The sequence below is a fragment of the Culicoides brevitarsis genome, chromosome 2 (genome assembly GCF_036172545.1).
Source record: "Culicoides brevitarsis isolate CSIRO-B50_1 chromosome 2, AGI_CSIRO_Cbre_v1, whole genome shotgun sequence".
Classification (NCBI taxonomy): Eukaryota; Metazoa; Arthropoda; class Insecta; order Diptera; family Ceratopogonidae; genus Culicoides; species Culicoides brevitarsis.
In genome coordinates, this window is record NC_087086.1 from 25,813,119 (window position 1) to 25,837,394 (window position 24,276).

The 24,276-nt window shown below is 28.5% G+C and overlaps 3 protein-coding genes across 4 annotated transcripts in view; 1 reads left to right on the top strand and 2 right to left on the bottom strand.

Moving 5' to 3' along the window:
* The window catches only part of LOC134829221 (probable beta-hexosaminidase fdl), a 37,575-nt gene extending 23,123 nt beyond the window's left edge, over positions 1-14,452 (top strand). Inside the window, exons 2-6 of one of the 2 annotated variants that reach the window (XM_063842219.1) lie at positions 8,200-8,427; positions 10,997-11,601; positions 11,674-11,830; positions 11,899-12,380; positions 13,392-14,452. In XM_063842219.1, the coding sequence (XP_063698289.1) occupies positions 8,225-8,427; positions 10,997-11,601; positions 11,674-11,830; positions 11,899-12,380; positions 13,392-14,062 (2,118 nt within the window). In that variant the 5' untranslated portion in view covers positions 8,200-8,224 and the 3' untranslated portion in view covers positions 14,063-14,452. Of the gene's footprint in view, positions 1-8,136; positions 8,428-10,996; positions 11,602-11,673; positions 11,831-11,898; positions 12,381-13,391 lie in introns of those variants that run through there. The other variant, XM_063842220.1, reaches the window with a different exon arrangement.
* A 402-nt stretch (positions 14,453-14,854) lies between these two features.
* On the bottom strand, positions 14,855-18,755 carry LOC134828819 (nose resistant to fluoxetine protein 6-like). The gene is made up of 7 exons (XM_063841804.1): positions 18,738-18,755; positions 18,384-18,682; positions 16,901-17,365; positions 16,619-16,785; positions 16,200-16,562; positions 15,659-16,139; positions 14,855-15,019 (listed from the first exon to the last, which is right to left on the bottom strand). Coding segments are annotated over exons 1-7 (1,941 nt in total). The 5' UTR covers positions 18,739-18,755.
* A 235-nt stretch (positions 18,756-18,990) lies between these two features.
* On the bottom strand, positions 18,991-23,696 carry LOC134828820 (nose resistant to fluoxetine protein 6-like). The gene is made up of 6 exons (XM_063841805.1): positions 23,597-23,696; positions 22,375-22,520; positions 21,677-22,310; positions 20,391-20,931; positions 19,983-20,317; positions 18,991-19,358 (listed from the first exon to the last, which is right to left on the bottom strand). The coding sequence occupies exons 1-6, from the start codon at positions 23,694-23,696 to the stop codon at positions 18,991-18,993; spliced, it is 2,124 nt and encodes a 707-aa protein (XP_063697875.1).
* Between the last annotated feature and the right edge of the window lie 580 nt (positions 23,697-24,276).

Below are 24,276 nucleotides of genomic sequence, written 5' to 3' on the forward strand. Positions count from 1 at the left end.
TAACGTTCGTTTCTATCCAAGTTTTTTTTTTGTTTGTTCAAGCAAAGTTTTAGTTGTTAAAATTTTTTCGCCGAAAAAAAAGTTATTGCATTTTTGTGAAAGCGACCTATTTTTGCACGATGATTTTTTTTGTGCTGATGGAAAATCCCATCTTCTTATGTGTGTTTATCTATCCTGTATCATACATATGAGAATATTTTGCCATCCATTATTATTATTGTTGTTGCTGAACATAGGTATGAAAAGGCGAAAAAAAATTATGTTGACACTGATGTGTAAGCACTTTTCTCCTTTTTTTCGTCGAATTTATTTTTTTATTTTTTTGCGTGTGCATTTCTTCGTCATTCTTGCGATATGTACACAAAATGCATTAAATTAATTTTATAGAGTGAAACATAATTGCGAATGAAAGCAGCAAGGTGATGTGAAATGGAAATAATTTGAGAGAGCGCATTTTTTAATTTTCTTGAAAATCATAAAAAATATTTTTTTAAAATAAAGTTATCATTTAAATAAAGTTATTCATTAAAATGATGTTCCAATATTTAATTTTTTTTGTACGAAATTTAACAAACAAAAAAAATTTTAAAATTTTTTAAATTGAAAAGAAATTAAAAAAAAATATTCGTAAAAATTTATGATGTTGAAAAAAATTTAATTTTAATATTTCAAGAAAAAATTTACAATTAGCTCAAATGTGAAAATTAGCGAAAAAATAATTCTAACAAAAAAAAATCGTTTAAAAATTATTTTAAATGAAAATCAAATAAAATTTATCCAAATAAAGGAAAAAATTAAACAATAACTAAATTTCAATTAAATAAAATTAAATACAAACTAAATTAAATTATTTTAAATAAATTTAAATCCAAGTAAAAATTAAAATAAATTTAATTTGATCCTGAAATTTAATAAATTAATTAAAAAATCTTAAATAAATTAAACTAAATAAAAATAAGAAATTTTTAATTTAATTAAATTAAATGAAAATTCAATTGAAAGTGAAAATAAATATAAAGTAGGAAATTTAAAAAAATCATTTAAACAAAATATTTTTAACGGACAGGAAAACCTAACAAAAAATTTTCCCACATTTCCTAAAATGCCTTTTTAAAAATTAAATAACATTAAATGGATAAAAATAAGGTGTAGAACAATTGAATTTTCTTCCAATTTTTTTATTTTTAATTTTGTACATTCTTCAAGTCAAGCAACATTGCAATGCAATGTCATCCTATAATTTTTTTTGTATTTTTCATCTGTTAATGAATGAACAATTTCCTGACCTTTTTTTTGCATCGCATAACAAAACTTTAGCACATTTAGCACAAATGCTATTTAATTCATAACAAAGTTTCTCTCTCCTCGTCGACAACAACTTAGAAAAAATGATGAAAACAAAAGAATGAAATTAAAGATAAAACTAAATTAAAACTTTGATTGTCTTTCGTGATAAATTGCATATTGGATTGTGTCTCAACAATGAAAAAAAAAATAATAGAAGATTGAATAAAGTCTAATTTCATCACCTTCGATGCAACTTATGTACTTTCGCAATTAGCCATAAAAGTAGTTAAAAATAGGACTGATTTAAAATTCAATTGTTTCGTGTGCCATTAATGTGTCAATTTGGACTTGATTGCCATTATTGCCAAGTAATGAATGTCCAATAAAAATAGATTTTTGTAATTTAATTTTGTAAAGGCATGATTTTTATTTGCCTTCTGCATAATTTGAGTCACAAAAATTATCACGATTGATTTGAGCGGCAAAAAAAATCCGTTCAAGCTAAAAAAAAAAATTTTTTTTTCCGGTTATTGATGTGTGAAATGCAAATAAAAATTTCTCCGCACACAATTTTTCGATGATTTTTAAATTAAATATTTTTTTTTTCGTCAAACACATGTCTTACGTTTTTTTTTCTTGCAACTGACGATCCGAAAAAAAATCAGGACTATTCTATTTTTTATTTTTTTTTCGTATCAGTAAATACTTGATTTTGCACACAAATTGTTCAAATTGCACACTTGAACGTGTATTGTTTATTTTTATTATTATTTTATGTCATTTTTTGTTGTTGTTTTTGCTGCTGCCGTTGTCACTGCTTGAAATCAGTCAGAAATTTTGTTTCATTTTTATTGCCGCGTTCATGTTAGTTTTTTACCGCATATTTTTTGTTTGCCGAGAAATTTCGGAATTTTTTCTGTTTCAATATTTTTTCACATTTTCACCAAAAAAGAAAAAAAAGAAAAAAATTCATCAATATTTCGTGTGTGAGTGACGAAGGAAAAAAAGTTAATAAAAATCATAATAAAAATAAAAATGTTGCGTGTCTCTTTCTAAAAATATGATATGGACGAGCAACACGAGTCGTTGCCGCGTACGTTAGAAAAATAACAACTGATCAACCCAATTTCTTCAAGTAAACTGAACGATAAGTGAAAAGAAAATAAAATATTTTCCAAACATTTTCCCTTTTCATCGTACACCGAACAGCGTGTGTGGCTCGGTACATGATTGCGTGCTTCACACAACTCCGTACCATTTTTCACAATTTTCCCAGCGTACGAAACACGTGAGCGTACATTGTTGTGACTCATCATCATCATCGTCCTCGTCGTTGTTGTTGTTGCTACTTCACTTTTACTATGCCACTCGACGACGACGACAACGAGGACGGGCATATGTTTCATATTTGCATGTCTACAAAACAAAATGTGTTTTTTTTTTTAAATAACTCCTGATGATGTAGCCGCGCAATACCTACCACAACAACAATTTAATAGTCCTTTTATTCGTTGTTTTGTGAATCTTCGCGATATTTCGGTCTAATAGCGATATATTTACCGACTATCAACAACTACGTTATCGTGACTGCGAGTAACAACGTGCAGAAATATGTCAGCTGTTTCGGTTTTTTCGTTTTATTTTGTTTGTGTTGCTCATTCAAATGTTGCGGTCGGCATGTGTGTTCGTGTGTGTGGAAGGCTCACGTTTACTTGCGAGAGTCGATACGACGACTGATAAATTAAATGATTGCATAAGTGGAAAATTTATTTAGAGCAATTTTGTGTGGAAGCGGAATTTCGAGTTGTTGATTTATATGGGAAAAAGATAGCTAAATATTTTTTTTCATTGGAAATTGATTTTGATTTTTTTTCTGAAGAGTTAAAAAAATTAGACTTTTGAATAAATTTAGAATTGAAAATTTTTTGTGGATAAATTTTTATTTTTTTACTTTAAAAGAAAGAAATTGGTTTCGAAAAAAAATCTGAATCAATTAAATTAAAAAAATAATTAATAATAACGAAATAATAAATTTAATTTAACTAAATTAATTTTTTTAATTATATTTATTAATAATATTTGTAAAAAGGATTTTTTTGACAAAAGTATGCAAGAATGGAAAAAAAATTTCAATAAGTAAATTATTCAAAAGAGAATTTTTTTAAAAATTATTTAAAATATCGCTAAAATTTTATTTAAAGCAGGTTACATATTTACTAAAAAAATTCTTTTTATTTTATTTCAAATTTTTATACATTGTTCAACAAACTTAATAATTTTTTTTTCTGAAAATTAGAATTGTTTTTTAATTAGGCGAATAAGTTTAATATATCCATTTTTTGCCAACCCCACTCGGATATTGTCGAAAGAATTCAGTGGTAAAAATTAAGTAAAAATTAAATATAAAATAAAAATATTTTTTTTACATTTTTTGGAATTTTTTTATTGAAAAATTACTATTTATGATAAAATTATTCAAAAAAAGTAAAAACTTGCTTTAAAAAGACATTTTTTAATGAAATGTTGAAGAAAAATTTTTTCTTGAGTCACGTGACCAAAATATTTTTTTTTCAAAAATTTTTATTTTAGGAGATTTTATTAGATTTTTGTTCATTTTTAAGCTTAAATTTGAAAATAATATTAAGCAAAATTCTGAAAATTCTAACGTCTGAAAACGTTTAAAAACCACTAACAAAAAATTCTAATATTAAATTTATTCACCTTATTGAAAATATATTTTTTTTTTTTCAAATCAAATCAAATAATATTTGATTTTTTTTTAATTTTAAATTTATTTTTTTGAAAATAAAATAAAATAAAAAATAATTTTAGAAAATTTCTAAATTTGATTTAAAATTATAAATATATTTGTAAAAAAATAATTTTAGCTTTTTCTTCGTCTCTATAGTTTTTTTCCTAAAAAAAATTAAAATTTAATTTAAATTTAAAAATATTATTTTTTAAAATTTAATTAGATAAGTTTAATATAAATCTATTAATATTTTTTTTGTAAGATTTACATATGTATTCATATTGTTTCATCTTTTTATTTTTTTCAAACCTTGATTGACATAAAATCACATTCAACTTTTAAGTTTGAATTAATTTTCTATCAAAATATTTTAATTTTTTTATTATTTAAACTCTTTATTAAAAAATTTCTATTTTTTTCGAAAAATCGTTGAATAATTTAACAATTTCGAATAAAAATTATTCTTTTTTAAAAATCCGATAAAAATCGATCGTCAAATTTAAAAATTTCTCTAAATGCGACAGATTATCCTCTTTATGAAGTTGAATATTTTTTTCTAAATCCCTGTCACATCCGAATTCCTCAAATGCAGAAAAAAGAACTAAAAATGACAGAATTAGGTTACACTCAATTGGCTTCTCATGCTTTCCCAGAAAAAAAAGAGGCAGAAAAATAAAATAACACATTAAAAAATCTATCAGCAAAACATTTTACAATGTATGCGGTTTTTAGGGTTTTGCATTCTTCAGTGTATATATCAAAAACCGATCAAAACCAATTTTGCCTTCCATTCGAGTCAACATATGAACTTGCGACGACTGTACGAAAAACCTCCCTTTTCTCTAGACCACCCCAACGTGCAGTATCTTATTTTAACATTTTTTGTACATATTTTAACGACACAACAGAAAAAAACCGAAGTAATACGTCTAAAACGAGCATTTGTCCTGTGTTTCGTCGTTTATTGTGTTGCGACACCGACAAGAATCTCTCGTTTTGTGTACGGGGCGGCAGCGTGAGAAAATAGTGAATAAAATACACATTCGTCGGTTTAGCAATCTGACTTTGCGTGTGGTGATTTCAGTAAAATGTTGGATTTCAATCTGGCAGTGGCATGTTGTTGTGTGCGTCGTCGTTGCCCGTTGTAACAAAATAGACACACGGACCAACAAAAATCGGTCTTTCGTCAACGTAACATGTGTAAAGGGAGAAATATCGATGTCGTAAATGGATTTGATGATCATTTTTTTAAAGTAAGTCAAATTGTTTTTTTTTTTTGCAATTTTTAACGACTAGTGGAGACGCCTGGTTAAATTTGAAGAATTTAATGCGCTTGAATAAATTCATTACTCGTTTTTGCTATTTTTATGCGACTTAGATAGTAAATATGTTGATTGTTGATAAATAAATAAAACTGGTGAATAATTCCTCTTTTTCCATATATATGATAATCGTGTGTCGGTGTCTCTTATCGTCGTTTGACAAAAACGCAAAGGAAAGGAAAGGAGGAAGGATTTTCTTCGGTATTTAGTGTCTTTCTTTAGTAGTTGGATGTTGTTGTCGTTGCATGTATTTTATAGATAAATAATAACAGTGATTTGCGTTTGTTGTTTTCGTGTGTCGTTTTGGATTCGAAGGACAACGAAAGACGATGAAAAATGACATAATCAAATCAGGGATGAATAATAAATACATGGGAAAAATGGGATACGAAATTATTTATATTTTTGTAGTTTAGATCAATTTTTAAGGATTTGAGCAAAAACGAGTTTATTTAACTAAAATATGTTAATTTTATTACTTTAAAAAAATATTTAAAATTTGAAAATAATAAGCAGAAATTTATAACAAATCTCGTGGTTTGGCCCAAATTTCAAAATTCAAAAAATCTCATTTTTTTTTTGATTAAATCTCACATCACCCTATTTTTTTCATCAAAAAAAATGGCATGAATCTTTTGACTTAATCCTTTGTGTTTCGATTTATTGAGAATTTAATTTTATCGAAAGAACCTAAATTCAAAATTCTGGAAGGAGCTTTTGAGGTTTTAGAATTTTTTAGTGGATTTGGTTATTTTCAAGTACCTCCTTGGCGTACCAAACCGAACTAAAATTGGCTAAAAACACTGAAGCTTTACATGTTGATTTAAATTTCAAGGATCAAAAAAATCAATTTTCAAAATCAGGAAATTGAATATTTGATTTGAAAATTGATTTAAATTAATTTTAATCAAATCCAAAAAAATTTTTGATTTCATTTTTGAAAATTTCTAAAAATTTAAATAACGTGTTTTTTGTAAATTGCTGAAATTATTCACTGTGTGAACAAATGCTAAAAAGTTTTTTGATTACAAACACTTTTCATTCCGAACTCTCAAAACAAATTTGAAGAATTCTAAAGAGTGGTCAAAATGACCTTTTTACAATTTTAAATATTTGCAATAAGTTTAATCAAGTACAATAATTTTTCAAAGTCAAAGGGATTTTAACAATTGAAAAGTATATGTATTCAACAGAGAAGTGCTTTTTTAATATATAAAACATTTAAAAAAAATAAATTGAAAAATTAGAAAATTGAATAATAATAATTTTTTTTTAAATTTCCGAGCTCTCAAATTTTGAAGAATTCTTGTAATTTTCTAGTTGTTTACAAATTTTGAAACTAAAATTGTTAAAATTGGAGGCTATTTAACAAGTTACTTATTTTTTGGACATTCGCGTCACTCAAATGAAATCATACTTATACCTGAATTGTGATTTGGCTCATTTCTAAAAATCCGCAAAACAATTTTTAAAATTAGGAGGGAGTAGGTACAAAAATTTTTAATTGTTGTTTTCACAACATAAAAATATTTAACTATTATTTCTCAAATTTCAACATTTTTCAAGTACAATTTTAAAAAATGTTTTTCATTATTTTGGACCTCAAAAAGTAAGGAGGTGGGAGTAATGAATAATGATAATGAAAAATATCCCGGGTGAAAAGGATAAATCGCACAAATGCATGAAAATTTTTAAAATTTTTTTAAATTAATAAAAATTTTTCAAAATCGTTTTTTGTTATGTTTTTTTTGTAGTTCTGAAATTACAAAGTCAACTTGCAAAAAGTTTTTTTGGAAACATTTTGAAATTCCGAACTCTCAAAACAAATTTGAAGAATTCTATAAAATATAATATAAATTTTTAATTGTAATCATACGCTAATAATTAAAAGAACCAAAACTACATAATTAAAAATATTAACGGATCCGAGCTCTCAAATGCAATTGAAGAGTTCTTGTTGGTTTCCAAATTGGAACTGACTTATTGTTGAAAAAGTGCGTGCTATTTATACAAGTTACACGTAATTTTGGTACATCGCGTCGCCATAATGAATCACCACTAATACCTAGAATTGTGATTTGGCTCAGTTCTAAAAATCCAAAAAATACAAAACAAGTTTTACAATTTTGAGTAGGAAATTTATCACAATAAAAAAATATTATAAACTATTTTATTTTTCAAAATTCAACGTTTTTCAATTTAAAAATAATAATAATTTTTTTTACTGAGCCAATTTTTTCTTACATCAGTAACTGATAGTCGCATTGACATGTAGAGATATGACCCGGGGGCTTTTCAGCGACTTTACTTATGCTAATGTTACATTTTTCAATAACATTAAAATTTTTAAACGATTTTTTCAAAATTTCTCAAAAGAAAATCTGAATGCATAACAACTAACTAATTTATTTAGCAGAACTTTGTTTTTAAAACTTTATACAGAAAAAATCTTGAACATAAATTGTTATTGTGTGTAAATATTTGTCGTATTCAGCGCGTTAGTTTAATACTATGAAATGAAACTTAAAAATTATTACAATACGGAAAGACCACCACACTTTAATAATATTTACTCGAAATGTGTTACTTTTGATTTTTTTTTCAAACTTTTGAATTCTTCATTTGTATTTGATCTATATTACATCACAAGAAAACATATGTTCGTTCGGCATGTTTCTTATCTCGCTACTGCTCGTTGTTGGCTTATCAGTCAACGTCGTCGGTACACAAATGACTTTTTATTCAGTATTCGGTCACACCTGTTTCAATAACAACTTCAGAAAAATATCAACAATAAAATTAATTTTTCGATTTTTATTTTTGTTACTTTCATTGCAGAAAAAGAAGGCTAAATGACCTTAAAATGGCCCTGCCGGTTTCATTTCGACGAACCCTTCTGGTTCTACTAATTGTCATGATATTCCTCATTTTTGTCGTGTATTGGAGTCAAAATGGTGACAATGACGACAACAAGCCCATCAACAGCCAAGTGTTTGGTCACATCAATTCCAACGGTTTTGATCGACGACGACAGCTGAGTGACATCCTTTCCAACAAATATCTGGTGTAAGTATCCTCATTAATTCCTTATGTGTCAAAATAACGACAAGGAAATTAATCAACAGAAAAGTAAATTTATTTATTTTTGTACCAAAATCGTTATCGCTTGACTCATTTTTCTTATCATCGTGCGTTGTTGATGTCTTTTTTTTATCGATATGCGCTTAATAATTAATTGGAATGAGAACCGCGACACCTGTTAACCTGGTTGGAGATGCACATTGCTCCATTTCGCGAATAAATTGGATTTGAATGATTTATAAATTAGATATTGATTGAGGATTCACGAGAAATTTTCGCGCATAAATTATAATTTAATAAAATGATTAAGCAGCAACAGATTAAACGAGGCTAAGGAACATTAAAAGTACAGAAATGTGCATTAAACTAACAATTTCCGTACGTGAAAGCAACCAATGATGATTGAAAGTAATTCTAAACTGCCTGGATTGGGCCACGTACTTTCCTTTTCCACAATGACGTCGTCGTCGCTTGTCATCGATCAAGCATATGTATAATAAATTTAAAATTTCCACGAATATGTGGCACTTTTGTCGTGTCCTTATTAATATTTAATCTTCTGTTTTCTATTTTTATCTTTTTTACGCATCTTAAAGTAATTTTTTGAAAAATTCCTTCGGGAAAACTCGGAAAATTCACAGAAAACCTAAAAAAATTATGGAAAACTCGGAAAACTTGAGATTTTTTCGAATTTCAAAATATTTGTTAGACTCGATACCGATAATATGGGCGTGAATAGTATTGGAAAACCTAAGAAGCTTTGGGAAAACTCAGAAAATTCGTGGAAATGAAGTTCACAAAAATTAAGGAAATTTGTGGAAAATTAAAATGTTCCAGAAAAGCAACTAAAAGTTAAAATCGATTCGTTCCATTTTCGGGAAAATTCATGAAAGATTCGGTAAACTTGAGTTTTCCAAATATTAAAATATTGAAGCAAAACTTCCGGAAAACTCGGATAATTTGTGGAAAATTGGAACAAAATAGAAATTAATGAATCAGAGAAGTTTTGTGTGAAACAATAAAAGAGAAAACTCGGAAAATCCCGAAAAAAGCGCGAAAAACTTTAAAAGTTCGGAAAAATTAGGGAAATTCGTGGAAAATAAATCAAAAAAAAAAAATTAACTGCCCCTAAGAAGCAACTTGACCTAGATTGTTGTATTAAAAGTGAAGATTATTGGAAAAACATTAAAGCTTCAGGAAAATTCTGGAAATTCGTGGAAAACTTGAACTTGATTAGGAAAATTTGTAGAAATGAAGTTCACAAAAATTAGGGAAATTCATGGAAAATTAAAATGTTCCAGAAAAGTAACTAGAAATTACAATCAATTTCGTTCAATTTTGTGGAAAAATTAGGAAAAACTCGTGGAAATTCGGAAAATTAAAAAATCAAATAAAATTTAAATGTTCACTACCCTATAAGAAAAAACCATGTATATAGATATATCTAATTTTGTGTATAAAGCTATACTAAAAGTATGTATATTTAATATGAAGAAAAAAAGGAATTAGAAATTTCATACAATTCAGCTATGGTTTTATACATGGTTAGTCTGGATGGTTTTTTGGGCTCCTTTTGCAGGTTTTTTAGGTTTTCATGCAATTTAAATTCGTTTTTCACTTTACTTAAGTTCATTTATTTATACAAAATTTTTTTCGAACAATTTTTTGAATTATCTGTTGCTGAAATCCTTTCTGTAGATTGGGCTGACTCGTCGTTACAATACAATTCCTCCTAAGTGCTGCCGGCAACTATATTTGTCCTAATACCTAAATTTGCAAAAAAAGAAAAAAAAGTAAAATAAAAATTTCGAAAATATAAAAGTTTACTTACCATACGAGAGCCCGAAGTTTTTCCATTTCAAGTTACCATGTAGAACAGGATCTAATAGAGAAAAAAATTTTTATATCAAACCAAAATATTGCAATTTTCATAAAATCTTACCTTTTATGTTTGTCCTACAAGACAGGAAATTTCATGATCAGGGACAATTTTTTTAATATTTTCTTTTAAATTTTTTTTTTCAAAAGTGATACCTATTCTTACATTAAGGTTTTTTTAAAAACTTTTAAACTTCACATTTTTTAAAATTTCACATTTTTTTAAATTTTTGTGGAAAACTTGTCCTCTCCCTTGAAAGTTTCCCAAAGAAAAATTTGAACAACTCTATGTATATTACTATGTAAAACTTAGTAATTACATGGAATACATGGAAATTTACAATTATTGTAGTTTTTCTAAGTTTAAATATCCCCGTGTATAAAACTATATCTAAAATATGTATAATCAATATTTACTTTTTCAAAATTTTGTATAAAAAATATAAAACCATATTTTAAACTACACAATTGAACTATAAATTCAATGGATTTATACATAAATACATGAATAATAGTCAAATAAAATTTAAATGTTCGATAGGGTAGTTTCCAGCACGAATTGAAAAAAAGTAATAGAAATTTTTATGAAAATCTTTTTAATTGTGAAAATTTTAATTTCGGCTATTTTTTACATTTCAACGAAAACTTTAAATTTTTATTTTTTTTCTCATTCCAGACCGCCAGAAAAGACGTGGACCTACAAATGCGTGAATAATCGTTGCGTGCGACGCCACTTCCTCAACACGTCAAAGCATGCGATGAAAAAACGCGTGCCGTTCCAAACGTGCTCGATGCTCTGCGGCCCACCCAACATTTGGCCACAGCCCACAATCAAAACGGTGCTCAGCAGCAAGGCGCTGAAATTCAAATCAAGTGATATTAAATTTAGTGTAAATTCCGCATACAAAAATGTAAATAATTTACTTAAGAATGCTTTTGACATCTTTCTGCGGGAAGTGCAAGACTTCGAAACGGGCGGCTATGGCGATGGCGTAAGCGACGGCAGCAGCAATGGTGGCAATGCTAATGCAGCAACGAGCAGCAAGCAACGTCGCAGCAAGGAAAATCCCGACAATAATAATAATTTCGTAGTTGCGAGTGACAAGAATGACGACAATAACCGCGAAAATGAGATTTCGGATAATTTTTTGCCGTTTTTATCGATGGGAAGTCAGAAGAAGTATGACGTCATTGCGTTTAATGTGAATGCCAAAGTAACGGAGCACGGAGACACGTATCTCACGTTGCACACAGACGAAAGTTACAATTTGACACTCAGCTGTAAGTCTTCATTTCCGATTTTTTTCGCGTTTTCGATAACAATTTTTCTCACTTTTTATCTTTTTTTTTTAGACAACGATAAGACTGTCGATGTGAAAATAGTTGCCAAATCATTTTTTGGAGCGAGACATGCACTTGCCAGTCTTCAACAACTCATCTGGTACGACGACGAGGACGATTCATTAAAAGTTCTCAGTCAAGCATTTATTGACGATGTGCCAAAATTCAAGTGAGAATTTTTTTTTTCATTCAAAAATTGTCAATTTTTAATTTTTTTTTTATTTCTACTCCGTTTAGTTATCGCGGTTTAATGTTAGACACGTCGCGTCATTACTTTTCCGTGGAGTCTATCAAGCGAACGCTCATCGGCATGGCTCATTCCAAGCTGAATCGCTTCCATTGGCACATCACGGATTCCCAGAGTTTTCCCTTCGTGTCGAAATATTATCCCGAGTTGGCGGCTCATGGTGCCTATTCTGCCAGCGAAATTTACACAGGCGACGATGTGAAGGAAATTGTTGAATTTGCGCGCGTTCGGGGCATTCAAGTCGTGCCGGAAATCGATGCGCCCGCACATGCCGGCAACGGATGGGATTGGGGTATGAAACAAGGACTGGGACAGCTTGCGTTGTGTGTGAATCAACAGCCATGGACGTATTATTGTGGCGAGCCGCCATGCGGGCAGCTAAATCCGAAGAATAATAATACTTATATTATCTTGCAAAAATTGTATCAGGAACTTATCGAGCTTACGGGACCGACGGATTTCTTTCATTTAGGTGAGTATTCAAAAAAAAACTTTATAAAAAATTATTTTTTCAAAAAAATCGTTTTTTCGCCAAAAATCAGTCATGAGGGCCAAAATTAATATTTATGTACGATTTTTTATAAACAAAATAATATTTTTAGAACAAATTAGGCCGTTCAAAATTTTTTTCGAAATTTTTGTCCCAAAAACTTTTTTTCAAAATGGGGGGAGGGGCAAAAAAAAAGATTTGAAATATTTACTTTTTCATACAAAAAGATAAAATTTAAATAATTTTTGGTCATTAATCAATATTTTTGTTGTTTTTAATGTATCTTCAATTCCTACAATTGATTTCAGAGTAATTCAACTAAAAAATTGAAAAGTACCTAATTTTTTATAAAAAAAATCTTTAAAAAAATTTGAAAACTGATTTTTGAAAAATATTTTTAGAAAAGAAATTCTTGTAAAAATACCATTTTTAATACAAAATTTTTAAATTTTTAAAAAATTTTTTGAAATTCTCTTGAAAATTCATGAAAGTAGGCCAAAAAACGGTAATTTTTGATGAAATTTTTATTTATTTATTTTCCCCCATTGGATTTTCGGATTTTTAATTGAAGCATGGGACAAAAAGTTCAAAAAAATTTTGAGCGGCCTTAAGCTAAACATTCTGACTTATTGAACTTTCTTTTGACTTAGAGTATTTTCGATCCTGCAAAAAAATCATTTGAATTTTTTTCAGATAATTTGAAAAAAATATTAGAAAAATTATTTAAAAAATTGTAAAAATATTTTCGGAAAAGTTTTTTTCTTCGATTTTAAGCAATTTTTGATCGTTCATCAATTTTAGTTATTTTTTTAAAATAATTTTATTTTTTTTCAATTCAAAATTAATTAAGAATAAATTTAAAATAATTTTGTGGAGAAAAAATTTTTTGAAAATTTTATTTTATTACAAAAATTGCTCAAAAAAAATCAAACTCCTTCTCCTATTGTTTTTATATCAAATTTTAAAATATATATTTTTTTCCCTTCATTTCAGGTGGCGACGAAGTAAACTTGGAATGCTGGGCGCAACATTTCAACGACACCGATCTCCGGACACTTTGGTGCGACTTCATGCAAAAGGCATTCCAGCGTCTCAAAAAGGCAAACAATGAATTCCCGCCCGCCATGACCGCCGTTTGGTCCAGTGGTCTCACCAACATGCCCTGCCTGAGTAACAAACTGTTCGCGGTGCAAGTTTGGGGCGGCAGTCAATGGCAAGAAAACTACCAACTGATCGACAGTGGCTACAATCTCATCATTTCGCACGTCGACGCCTGGTACTTGGATTGTGGTTTTGGCAGTTGGCGTCCGACAGGCGAACCTGCATGCAGCCCTTACAGAACGTGGCAAACTGTGTACAAACATCGACCGTGGGACACAATGCGTCTCAATAAGGAACAAATGAAGCAAATTCTCGGAGGTGAGGCATGCTTGTGGACCGAACAAGTCGACGAAATGGCACTGGATTCGCGATTGTGGCCTCGAGCGAGTGCCCTGGCGGAACGTTTATGGACAGATCCGGAGAACTCGAATGATCCTGACACGATTCCGCGCGATATTTTTAGCAGAATGTCCGTTTTTCGGAATCGATTGTTGCATTTGGGCCTGAAGGCGGAACCAATTTTCCCGAAATATTGCGCCCAAAACCCCGAGGAGTGTATTTAGTTTTTAGTTACTGCGGTGGGAGCGAATGGCGGAGCAGCTGCGAAGGCGGGCGAGACTGTCACAACGTCACGACGACCACCGTGGGAAATCAAAATGGTGCAAACGGTTTCATAGCGAGCTGCAATATTAAGAAATTAATATTTTCTTTGTCTAGAACTAGTCTTTCGATAATTTTAACAGATTTTTACGTAATTTAATTTAGCAATTTTTAGTGTGTACTTAACAAAAAAAGACGCTAACAACTCTTTTACCTTAACAATAACGTTACTTATTTTCTTTTATAGAAACGTCGTGATTTTTTTATGTTGCTCGACCTCTGTGTTCACATTAATTTTAACTGTAAAATGGTATAAATACTGTAAATATCATAAAAAAATACGTTAAGCATGTTAAATATATATAAAAATGTACATTAATTTAGAAAACAAAAAATTACATTGGACTCATGTGATTTTTAGCGAAATATTTGACCAACGTAGAATTTTTTGGCTAAATTTGTTATAAAAAAAAGAAGAAAACGTGACCTTATGAGAATAAGATATTTATTACAACTAATTTAAGTCTTAAACATTTAATCTTTAGTCTTTACACAAATTGGACGTCGAAAGTTACGTAACAAAATGACGAAACTAAAGTTACTTACTCACTTAGATAAGAACAACAAAAAAATCAATCTAATAGAAAAATTTCACAAACAAAACGCAAGAATGGATAAATAAAGTATTTAATTATTAAAATTTATTTTTTTTTCTATTTTGGCTTCAAAATATTTTAAAAGAAAAACTTAGAAAGTTAAGAATTAAAAAGTTCAATGGAAGGATTTTTAAGTTTTTGTTCACTTTTCTTCTCAACTTTGAAAAAGCTCTTTAGTATTACCAAAAATGGGGCTTCGATTAGGACGTGCAATAAAAATCCGAGCAGGTAAGATAAGAAAAATGTTGAGCAAACGTTGCCAAGCTGAAAAAAATAAATTATGTTTTTAAAATTTTTAAGCTTTAGATTTTTAGTTTAATTTTTTAAAAATATTTTGAGACGAAAAAAAATTATAATTTTAATTTAATTTTTTTTTTGTATAAAAAATAACTGGATTTTATCAATTTTTGATAATTTATTAATATTTTGATATTTTTTTTATTTTTGGTATTTATTTTAATACTTTTATTTATTTTTAATCAAATTAAAAAAAAAACAAAAAAGTTCAAAAACTATGTCTGTATTTTTGTGAAAACAATAATTAAATTAAACAACAAATAAAATTATTTTTTTAATGAAAAAAAATCAAAAATTAATTTCAAAAAAGGAGAAATAAAAAAAATTAGATTAAATTAATTTTGACTAAAATCACATTTAAAAATTATTTTTTTTTATCACGTGACCATTAACTATTTTAAAAAATACCATTTTCGCCTTGTTTTTCAAAATTTTTATGAATTTAAAAAAAAAACTTTGAATAAAATTCAGTAAATGGTAAATTTTGTTGAAATTTTTATTTTTTTTTTCGAATTTTCAACGGTAAAGGTACAAAAATGTTAAAAAAAAATTTGGAGCGAACTTATTTTTTTTTTTCATTAAAAATTTCTTATTGAAAAAACTCACCAAATGCATATCGCTCAAATGTCGTCCCGCACGAATGTCTCCCAAAGTAACTCGAATAATAAATGTGTGGCACAAAAACACGCTGAACGTGATTTTTCCCAATGGCTTGAAAACTGGATGATCGAGGAAATTTTTCACAAGTTTACTGGCTCCACTGACCAGTCCCAAGATGAAAATTATTCCAAGAAGTCCCCAAGAGTTTTTCGACACTGAAGCGTAAATTGCGATCCACAACGAAGGCTTTTCAAAATTATTTTCATAAAAAATAAAGCCAGATAGAAGAGTACCGACCGCGATTGGAACAACTAGATACCAAATCCCGGTTAGAAGTCTACTTTGTGTGATTTTCACCTTAAAAAGTCTAATATTGTGCAACAAAACGCCCGTTATCATGCCATAGAGATACGGACCGATGTTCATGTGAGACGGCAAATAAAATTTTTGGTAGGTTTTGTCGTAGATCATCACGTATTTCATCTCTCTGAACGAAAAATTGTAAATTTTAATTAAAATTTACGAAATTTTTATATTTTTTACTTACTCTGGTGTCACCATCATTATTCCTTCGAACCCATTTCGATAAACAACGACAGCTGGAATAACGAAAGAAGCAAAAATCGCCACTCCAAAAATTTGTTTCACATATTTTTGGTATTTTGTCGTTAAAATCATAAGAAACATCCCGAAAATCGTCAGTTGAAAGTCAGTAGCTAAGAACCAGGATTGCTGAATGCACGGATCTTGCACGTGAATGTAGTTATTGATGAAAAGAACGTTCGACCACCAATTGTTACGACAAAAAGATCGCTCGGTTTCACCAATCATTTTCCACAAGGGACCGTTTTGGAGATGAATTAATACAGTAGCGTTGAGAAAAATGATAAAAATTACCATTGGAATGAGCCTAAAAGGGAAAAAAGAGAAATTTTAGTTTCAAATTAAATTTTTAATGAAATTTACCTCAAATATCGATAAACGATGGCTTGTAAAAAATGTTTTAATCCAAAAGGCGAATCTTTAATGAACTTAAAATAATTCAACGACATCAAAAGTCCACTGATGATCAAATAAGTTTCGATCACTTTGAATCCGTTCGCTAACATCATCGTCAATATCTCATGATATTTCTTAAAAAATGCTTTTTTTGAATAATTTTTCATCAAAATCCAAAAACTTTACTTACTTTCTGTAAAAAAATGAAAAAAATTATTAAAAATTACGTAAAAACATAAAATTTCTTACCTCAATGTACTCCGAGTTCGATATCGGAAAAATTTCATTGAATAAAAGAACGTGCCCTCCAACCACACAAAACATCGTAAGAAATCGGATTGCATAAAGAAATTGCAAGTCATCTTCCAAGCTGCCTCGGATCGGTGGCTCACTTTTCACTAAGCGACGGATGTTGCGACCGATGGAAAATGCGACTAAAAATTGCGATTCTGGGTGATCTCGTGAACGATAAATGTCGTAAAATGAACCAAAAATAGTTAAAATTGTGATTAAAATGAGAATTGAATAGAATAAATAATCCCAAATGTCGATTTTCCATTTTTCATCGTCTCTGATGCAATAAACGACACTTGATCTGCCTTTTAAGCCGTCATATTTTTGTCGCAGCATTTCATTCGTGCAGTAATTAACCCATCGATCGTTGTCGAAGCGATCATGCAAGCCATTGTTGAAGGTGTCTGCGTCGATTATGTGCTAAAAAAATTGATTCTTAAAAAAAATTAGTTTTAAATGGAAATAAAAAAGTTTTAAAAAACAAAAAAAAATTATTAAAGGACAACAAAAACTTTTTCAAATTTATGAAAAATTAGTAAAATGCTACTTTTTTCAAAAAATTACATTTTGTACAAAAAAATGGATTTGCAACAAATTGGATTTGCTCATACATTTTTTAAAAATTAAAAAAAAAATAAAATTGGAAAATAAAAAAAAAATTATTGACTAAACTATTAGAAAAAATAAATATTTTTAACTTAATATTTTAAAAAATAATATTTTAATTTTTTTTTTGTAAATTTTAATATATTTTTTTTACCCAATTTATTTTAGCCAAAACAATAATAATGTTTATTTCATAATATTAATTTTAGTGTAAAAACATTAATAATTGTTAATGTTTTTGAATTAAATTGAAAATTAGGAGGGATGAAAAAAAAAATTTTTCACTAAAAAATTTGAAATGTATAAAGCTAAAAATTTTAATGAAATTTTAATTTTCAAAAGAATTTGTCAAAAATTATTAATTTGAATTTTTTCTTACATTTTAATTAATGATAACCTATGATTTTTTTTGAATTAATTTTTTTTTACTAAATTTAATTTTTTATAATAATTTCAATAAATTAAATTAATTTAAAAAAAAAAAAAAAATTAAAAGTTCGAAAAATTGTTAAAAAATTCATTTTATTAAAATAATTTTTTTACTTATTACTTTGTTATTACTTGCGAATTAATGAAATTTTTTTTTATACTAAAATGAAGCATCAGCAGGTCAAAAAAAATTAAAAGTTAAGCTTGTTAAAAATTTATTTTAAAATAAATCAAAAAGTCTATCTACCATTTTATTTTTATTGAAGACTTAATTTTTTTATTAAAATTTTGCAAATATATTTATTTAATTTGGCAAAAAAATAAGTTTTGATTTTTATTTCAATTTGGAAAAATTAATGATTTTCTTTCTTAGAATTTTATTTTTCGAATAATAGGTACTCACAGCACTCCCATCCCGAAAGTCATTCAAGTACAAATTATCTTCTTGATACCACCTTGCGTACTGCTCCAATAATTTCGTGCACGTATCACGACATAATCCGTGCTGAATTTTATCATGCCGAAAGTGTCGCTTTGTGTCGTTGTACTTGACGATCAAATTCCACACCGAAGACGACAGATTCGGTTGAATGACTGTCTCGACAATGCAATATTTCGCATCGTCCGAAGGGGGCGACAAAGCCATGCATTTGTCAAAGTCGTGATAAACGTACAGTGGAGGCAGTTGGTAATATTCAGTCACTTTGTGGGATGAAAATTATTTACAATTTAAGAAATTGACTTGAAAAATGCTTACTGTTGAACTCAAACCCATCGAGAGTTGCTAAAAAAGTTATAAAACTTAAAATTTTTACAAAAAACTTCATTTTTAGATGTTTTTACTGCAAACACGAAACACTAACTGAAGCCCAAATCAATTTTTTTTACCTAGATTTATAATTACTAGCAATGACTTTTGTAAAAAAAAAACATTGTCTAGGTCATGATTAGTCAATTTTCGTTCAATACATCGATTTTTATTTTCTTAACACTAAATTTAGAATTAAAATTTAGACTTTTGTGAGTTCGGTGTCTTTGATATTGTTCATTTCATCCCTTTCTGGAGTCACAGCCTTAATTTTTTCTCTCTCATCTTCCGCTTCTTCGTCTCTCAAGTTCTTGCCACTTTTCTTCAAAATTTCCTTGAGCAATGCTGTCATCGGGAATTCCAACATCAAACACAAAATGAGACCAAAAACAGTCGAAAGTAGGTAAGTGCTTAGCACAGAGTTGAAAATATTCGTTCCACTGATGTAAACTTTGCCACGAACATCGCCAGCGAGATAACGAGCCACGGAAAAGTGCACGAGGTAAATGCAGTAAACGATGCGACCGAGAGGTTGAAAAATCGGTGAGTTGAAAATGGTGGTGATGACAGCTAAAATTTAATATAAAAAAAATTAAATAAGTAGGATCGAAATTTTTTTTAATTTTTAACCCTGAAAAATTGCCTTATAAGTCTAAAATTAAGAAAAAAAATTAAAAAAAAAAAAATTAAAATTTTAAATAAATGAATTAGGTTTTTAGATTTCCAAAGTTAAAAATAAATAATTTAAATTAAATTTTATTTTAAAAAAATCCAATGAAGCAAAAAAAATTTTTTTTCAATTTTTAAATATTTTTTTAAAGAAATTTTCGTTTTTTTTAAACAAGATTATTTTTTTCAAAATTTCTTTCTACTCTTTCATACATTTTTTTTTAATTATTTAAAAATTAGGAAAGTTTATTTTAAAATTTAACTTAAAAAAAAATTAATTGCCATAAATTGCTTTGAAAATTGCTATTTTATTTAAAAAAAAAAGGATTTTAAAGCTTTTTTATTTTGAAATTTTTAATTTCAGAAAATTTTCAAAAATATTTTTAAGAAAATTCTAAAATTATTTCAGCTTTTTAAATTTTTTTCATTGTTTCTTCGCCTTTTTAGTGGAAAAAGAAACAAAATTTTGAGAAAAGTTCTTCAAATCGAACTAAAAGTGTTAAATCGGGAAAAAATAATACTCACATCCCAATTTTCCGACAAATCCAAACATCAATATAGCTCCGAACGCTCCCCACATATTTTTGGTGACGACAGAATAAAGCGACATCCAAATACTGGGTTTCTCAAAGTCATAAGCGTAAAACAGATATGACGACAGCACCATTAAATACCCAACAAACGGATAAATGTACCACGTGAGCAACATCCACTTGTTCTTCCGCACATCCAAATTGCGTTTCTTGAAGTCGTGATACATGAGTCCAATGAGAATTCCCACAAAATAATTTCCCGCACTCAAATGTGCCCCCGAATAGTTGTCGCGGAACTCCCGATGTTGATTCATGAACTTTCGCTCTCTGCAATAAAAATTAATTGTCGTGACTTAACATCTTTTTTTTCGAAATTTCTCTCTTTCTAGCGTTAACTCACTCTGGTGGAACGATATACGTTCCCTCGTATTCGCCAAAGTATGTGACAAAAAACGGTATTGCATAAGCGACGGCCAAACAACTGCCCATTATGACTTTCATCTTTTTCGGGTAGCGCCAGATGACGATGAGCACAATTAGCGCTACCGCAAATAATTGGTAGTCGGCTGAGAGGAACCACGATTGCGGCAAACACGTTTCCGGAACATTGACGTAGTTGTTGATGTACAGCAAGTTGGTCCACCAGTTGCGACGGCAGTAGGAACGTTCGATCCAGGCGGTGCGTTTCCAGCCGGGACCTGAATTTGTTCGCACGAGCCACGTGGCGTCGAAGAGAACCATCAAGGCGTAAACGGGAGTCAAGCGGATGTAACGATAAAAGATGGCGATCCAGAAATAGCTTGGATTCCAGTTTTGGCGTTTGAATTGTTGCGTCATCTCGACAAATTGCACGGTGAGAAGGAAGCCGGAAATGGTGAAAAATGTCTGGACTACCGTCATTCCGTTTAACATCACCATGGACCAGATGCTGTGGTAACGTTCTAAAATAAAATTAAAATTTATGGCTGATTTAAATTCAAACCTAATAATTTTTTTAAAATCAAAAAAAAATTAAAAAAATTTTAAATCAAAAAAAATACCTAATTACCTACGAAATTTTGCTTAAAACCGCTTTAACGCGACTTTTTAAAAATTTTCCTCTAATATTTTTTAATTAAAAAAAAATTTAAGTTGAAATCAATCGACTTTCTGGTAATTTTTTTTTTATTTTTTAATGCTATATATTTTAAATTAAAAAAAAAATAATTAAGAAATGAAATCCAAAAAAAAAAGAAATTAAATTGAATAATGTAATGAAATTAAAAATTAATTTTTTTTCTTGCAAAATTAAGTATTAAAAAAAGTAAAAAAAAAATAAAAATTTTTAAATTTTTAAAATAAAAATAATTAAAAAGTAACAAATTTACAATATGAGTCCGATTTTTAATTTTTATAAATATTTTTAATAATTTTTGTAAAAATTGTGCCGAGATTTGATTTTTTTTTGCTTTTAAGTTATTTTTACGAAATTTTTTGAATTTTCTAATCAACCCTATATTTGAAAAAAAAAAATTAGAAAAAAAATATCATACCACGATTTAAAAATTTTACTTGTAAAAATTGCTAATTTAATTTTTTAAAAATATTTTTAGTCCCACACGAATTTTTATATTCTAAAATGGGACAAAATTATGTAATTTCATTCGCCAAAAATTAAAAAAAAATCAAAAACTAAGAAAAACTTACGTTCAATGTACTCTGGATTAATGGCAGGCGCAAAATTATATCCCAAAAAGACGTGACCATAAACAACGCCAAACATCGTAACCACTCTCAATCCCTGAACGTACCGCAAATCGCGTCCAATTGTCGTTTTCGATGGCGTTACTAGCCGATACCAGTTCCGCGGCAGTGAAAATGACAACAAAACTCTCGTTCCCAACCCAACATTCTCCACATCTTTCTTGTAATGATCCATCGTCTCTTTCGGATTCATACTTTTATCAAAATACGTTCCAGCTGTCACCGTAGCGACAATCGCTACCAAAATCACCATGAAAAAATAGTCCAAAAAGTCATATTGCGCCACTTCTTGATTCGAATTGCAAAATTCGATGCTTGAATATCCCATCAGGCCATATTTTCGCTTCAATCCGATATTTATGCATTTATTCACGTCTCTGCCGTACAGCTCGCGGAAGTACAGCGTATCGTTGAGCAACGTCGGATCAGTTCCATAAACAGTTCGATTCGTTTTAAATTCTGGCAGATAAAATTCATCATAATTTCCGTTGGATAAGCGTTCGAGACACCAAGTCACGCAAAAGCCATGAAGAATAATGTCGTGACGGTAATTTTGTTTTGTATTTTTTGAGTATTTCTGAAAGTTTTTGCAACAAAAATTAATTTATGATAAGAAATTTAGCCAAAAAATATAATTTTACCCAAATTAAGTTCCAATATTCGTTATTCCAATCAGGTTTAATGATGGTTTTGACGCCGCAATATAAAGAATAATGTGAGGTCGAGTAAAGGCAACGATCGTAGTCTTCGGTTTCGTACTTTGGTGGCATCCGATAATATTCTGTCACTGAAAAAAATTAAAAAAAAATAATTTTAGTGAAAATTTCTCATTTTTTCTCAAAAATTAATAAAATAATAGTGGAGCTGCCCAGTATTTGCCGGTTAAAACATATTCTTTTGTCATATGGAGGTGTTGTTGTTGAATGTTTTGTTTCAGTATCTTTTTAAGGTGATTAATTTTTTAACACAATATTTACTGAAATATTTGAACATTGCACAATAATAATAACAATGCTTTGCCCATTTTAAGCTAACGCCACAGCTTCGTCGATTAAAAACGCACCAAAATTGTTTATTACTTCATTCAAAATAATTTTTAAAGACACAGTTACACCTTCATGTTACAACTTTTTGGTACAACATTCGATCCATCATCGGAAGAAATTACCTCCATTCACTTTTTGTCATCTTATTTCGTCTAAAAATTGCTTTAAATCGCAAAGTTAGTCATTTAAAGATTACACTTTTAATTTTTTGTTTGATTTTTTTTTTTTGTAATAAAAATGACATGATCAATCGATGTCACTAATGACTTTTTAATCGTGAGAAATTAATTAAAATTCGTTTTTAACACTTCAGGCTTAGACAGACAGTAAATGAAATTGATTTATGTCCGAAATTAAAAAAAAATACAAATTTTGATTTTATTTAAATGAAAAATTTATGAAGATTTTTTTTTTAAATTTTCTAAGCAATTTAATTTATTTCAAAATTTAAAGAAATTTATTTTTAAATAATTTTAGTTTGGTTTTTAAGATTTTAAAAAATTATTTATTTTAAAATTAATTTATTTTTTTTTAGAATTTCTTACATTCTTATTTAAATTTTCTGATCAGTTTTTTTTTTTGAGTTTTCACTTCATCAATATTTTTAAATATTGTTTTCAATTTAAAAAAATATTTAAAGAATTTTTCGTAAATTTTATTAAATTTAGAATATTCCACTTCTAGAAAAAAATGAAAAATCACTCACTATTAAATTGACCTTCCACATATTTAGCACCAAAAGGTAGAATAACAAAACAAGAAAACAGGAGAAATTTTAAATTTCCCATCTTTTATTAAAGGCTTCGTCTCGTCATACTTCCCACATTTAACGTTGCAATCCGTATCCGTTGTCCGTTAACGCGCGTTGTGTTCGGTTGCCGTGAATTCAGTCCGGTTTTTCTCTTTCTTCTTGCCATTTCATGTTTTTTATGGGCTTTGTTTACCGACTACCAATTTAATTTTTTACTAATTCAAAATAATATTAAATATAAAGTTCACGTGATTTAAATATTTTTTTGCATTATTATAAATTTAAATAGAAAATATTAATTTTTCGTTAATTTTATTAAATTTAGAATATGTTGACTTCTAAAAAAAATTAAAAATCACTCACTATTAAATTGACCTTCCACATATTTAGCACCAAAAAGTAGAATCCCAAAACAAGAAAACAGGAGAAATTTTAAATTTCCCATTTTCAATTTAATCTGTATTCACCATTCAAGTTAATGACACGTTCGACAACTTGAGAAGTTCACGTAAAACTAAGTAAAAATTTTTGGTAAAAAAAATGGCGAGACACAGTATAGCACATCGTATTTAAATATGTAGACGGAATGGACATTGTGCATTTTACGTCAAAATTTTTCTCTTTTTTGTCTCATTTTTCGTAAACAGTACTTCGTTTCGGTTGGTATCAAGTTTAATAGGCGTGCATATGAGTAATAGCCATTGACATGTGATACGAAGATAAAAAAAAACTAGACGATTTTTTAT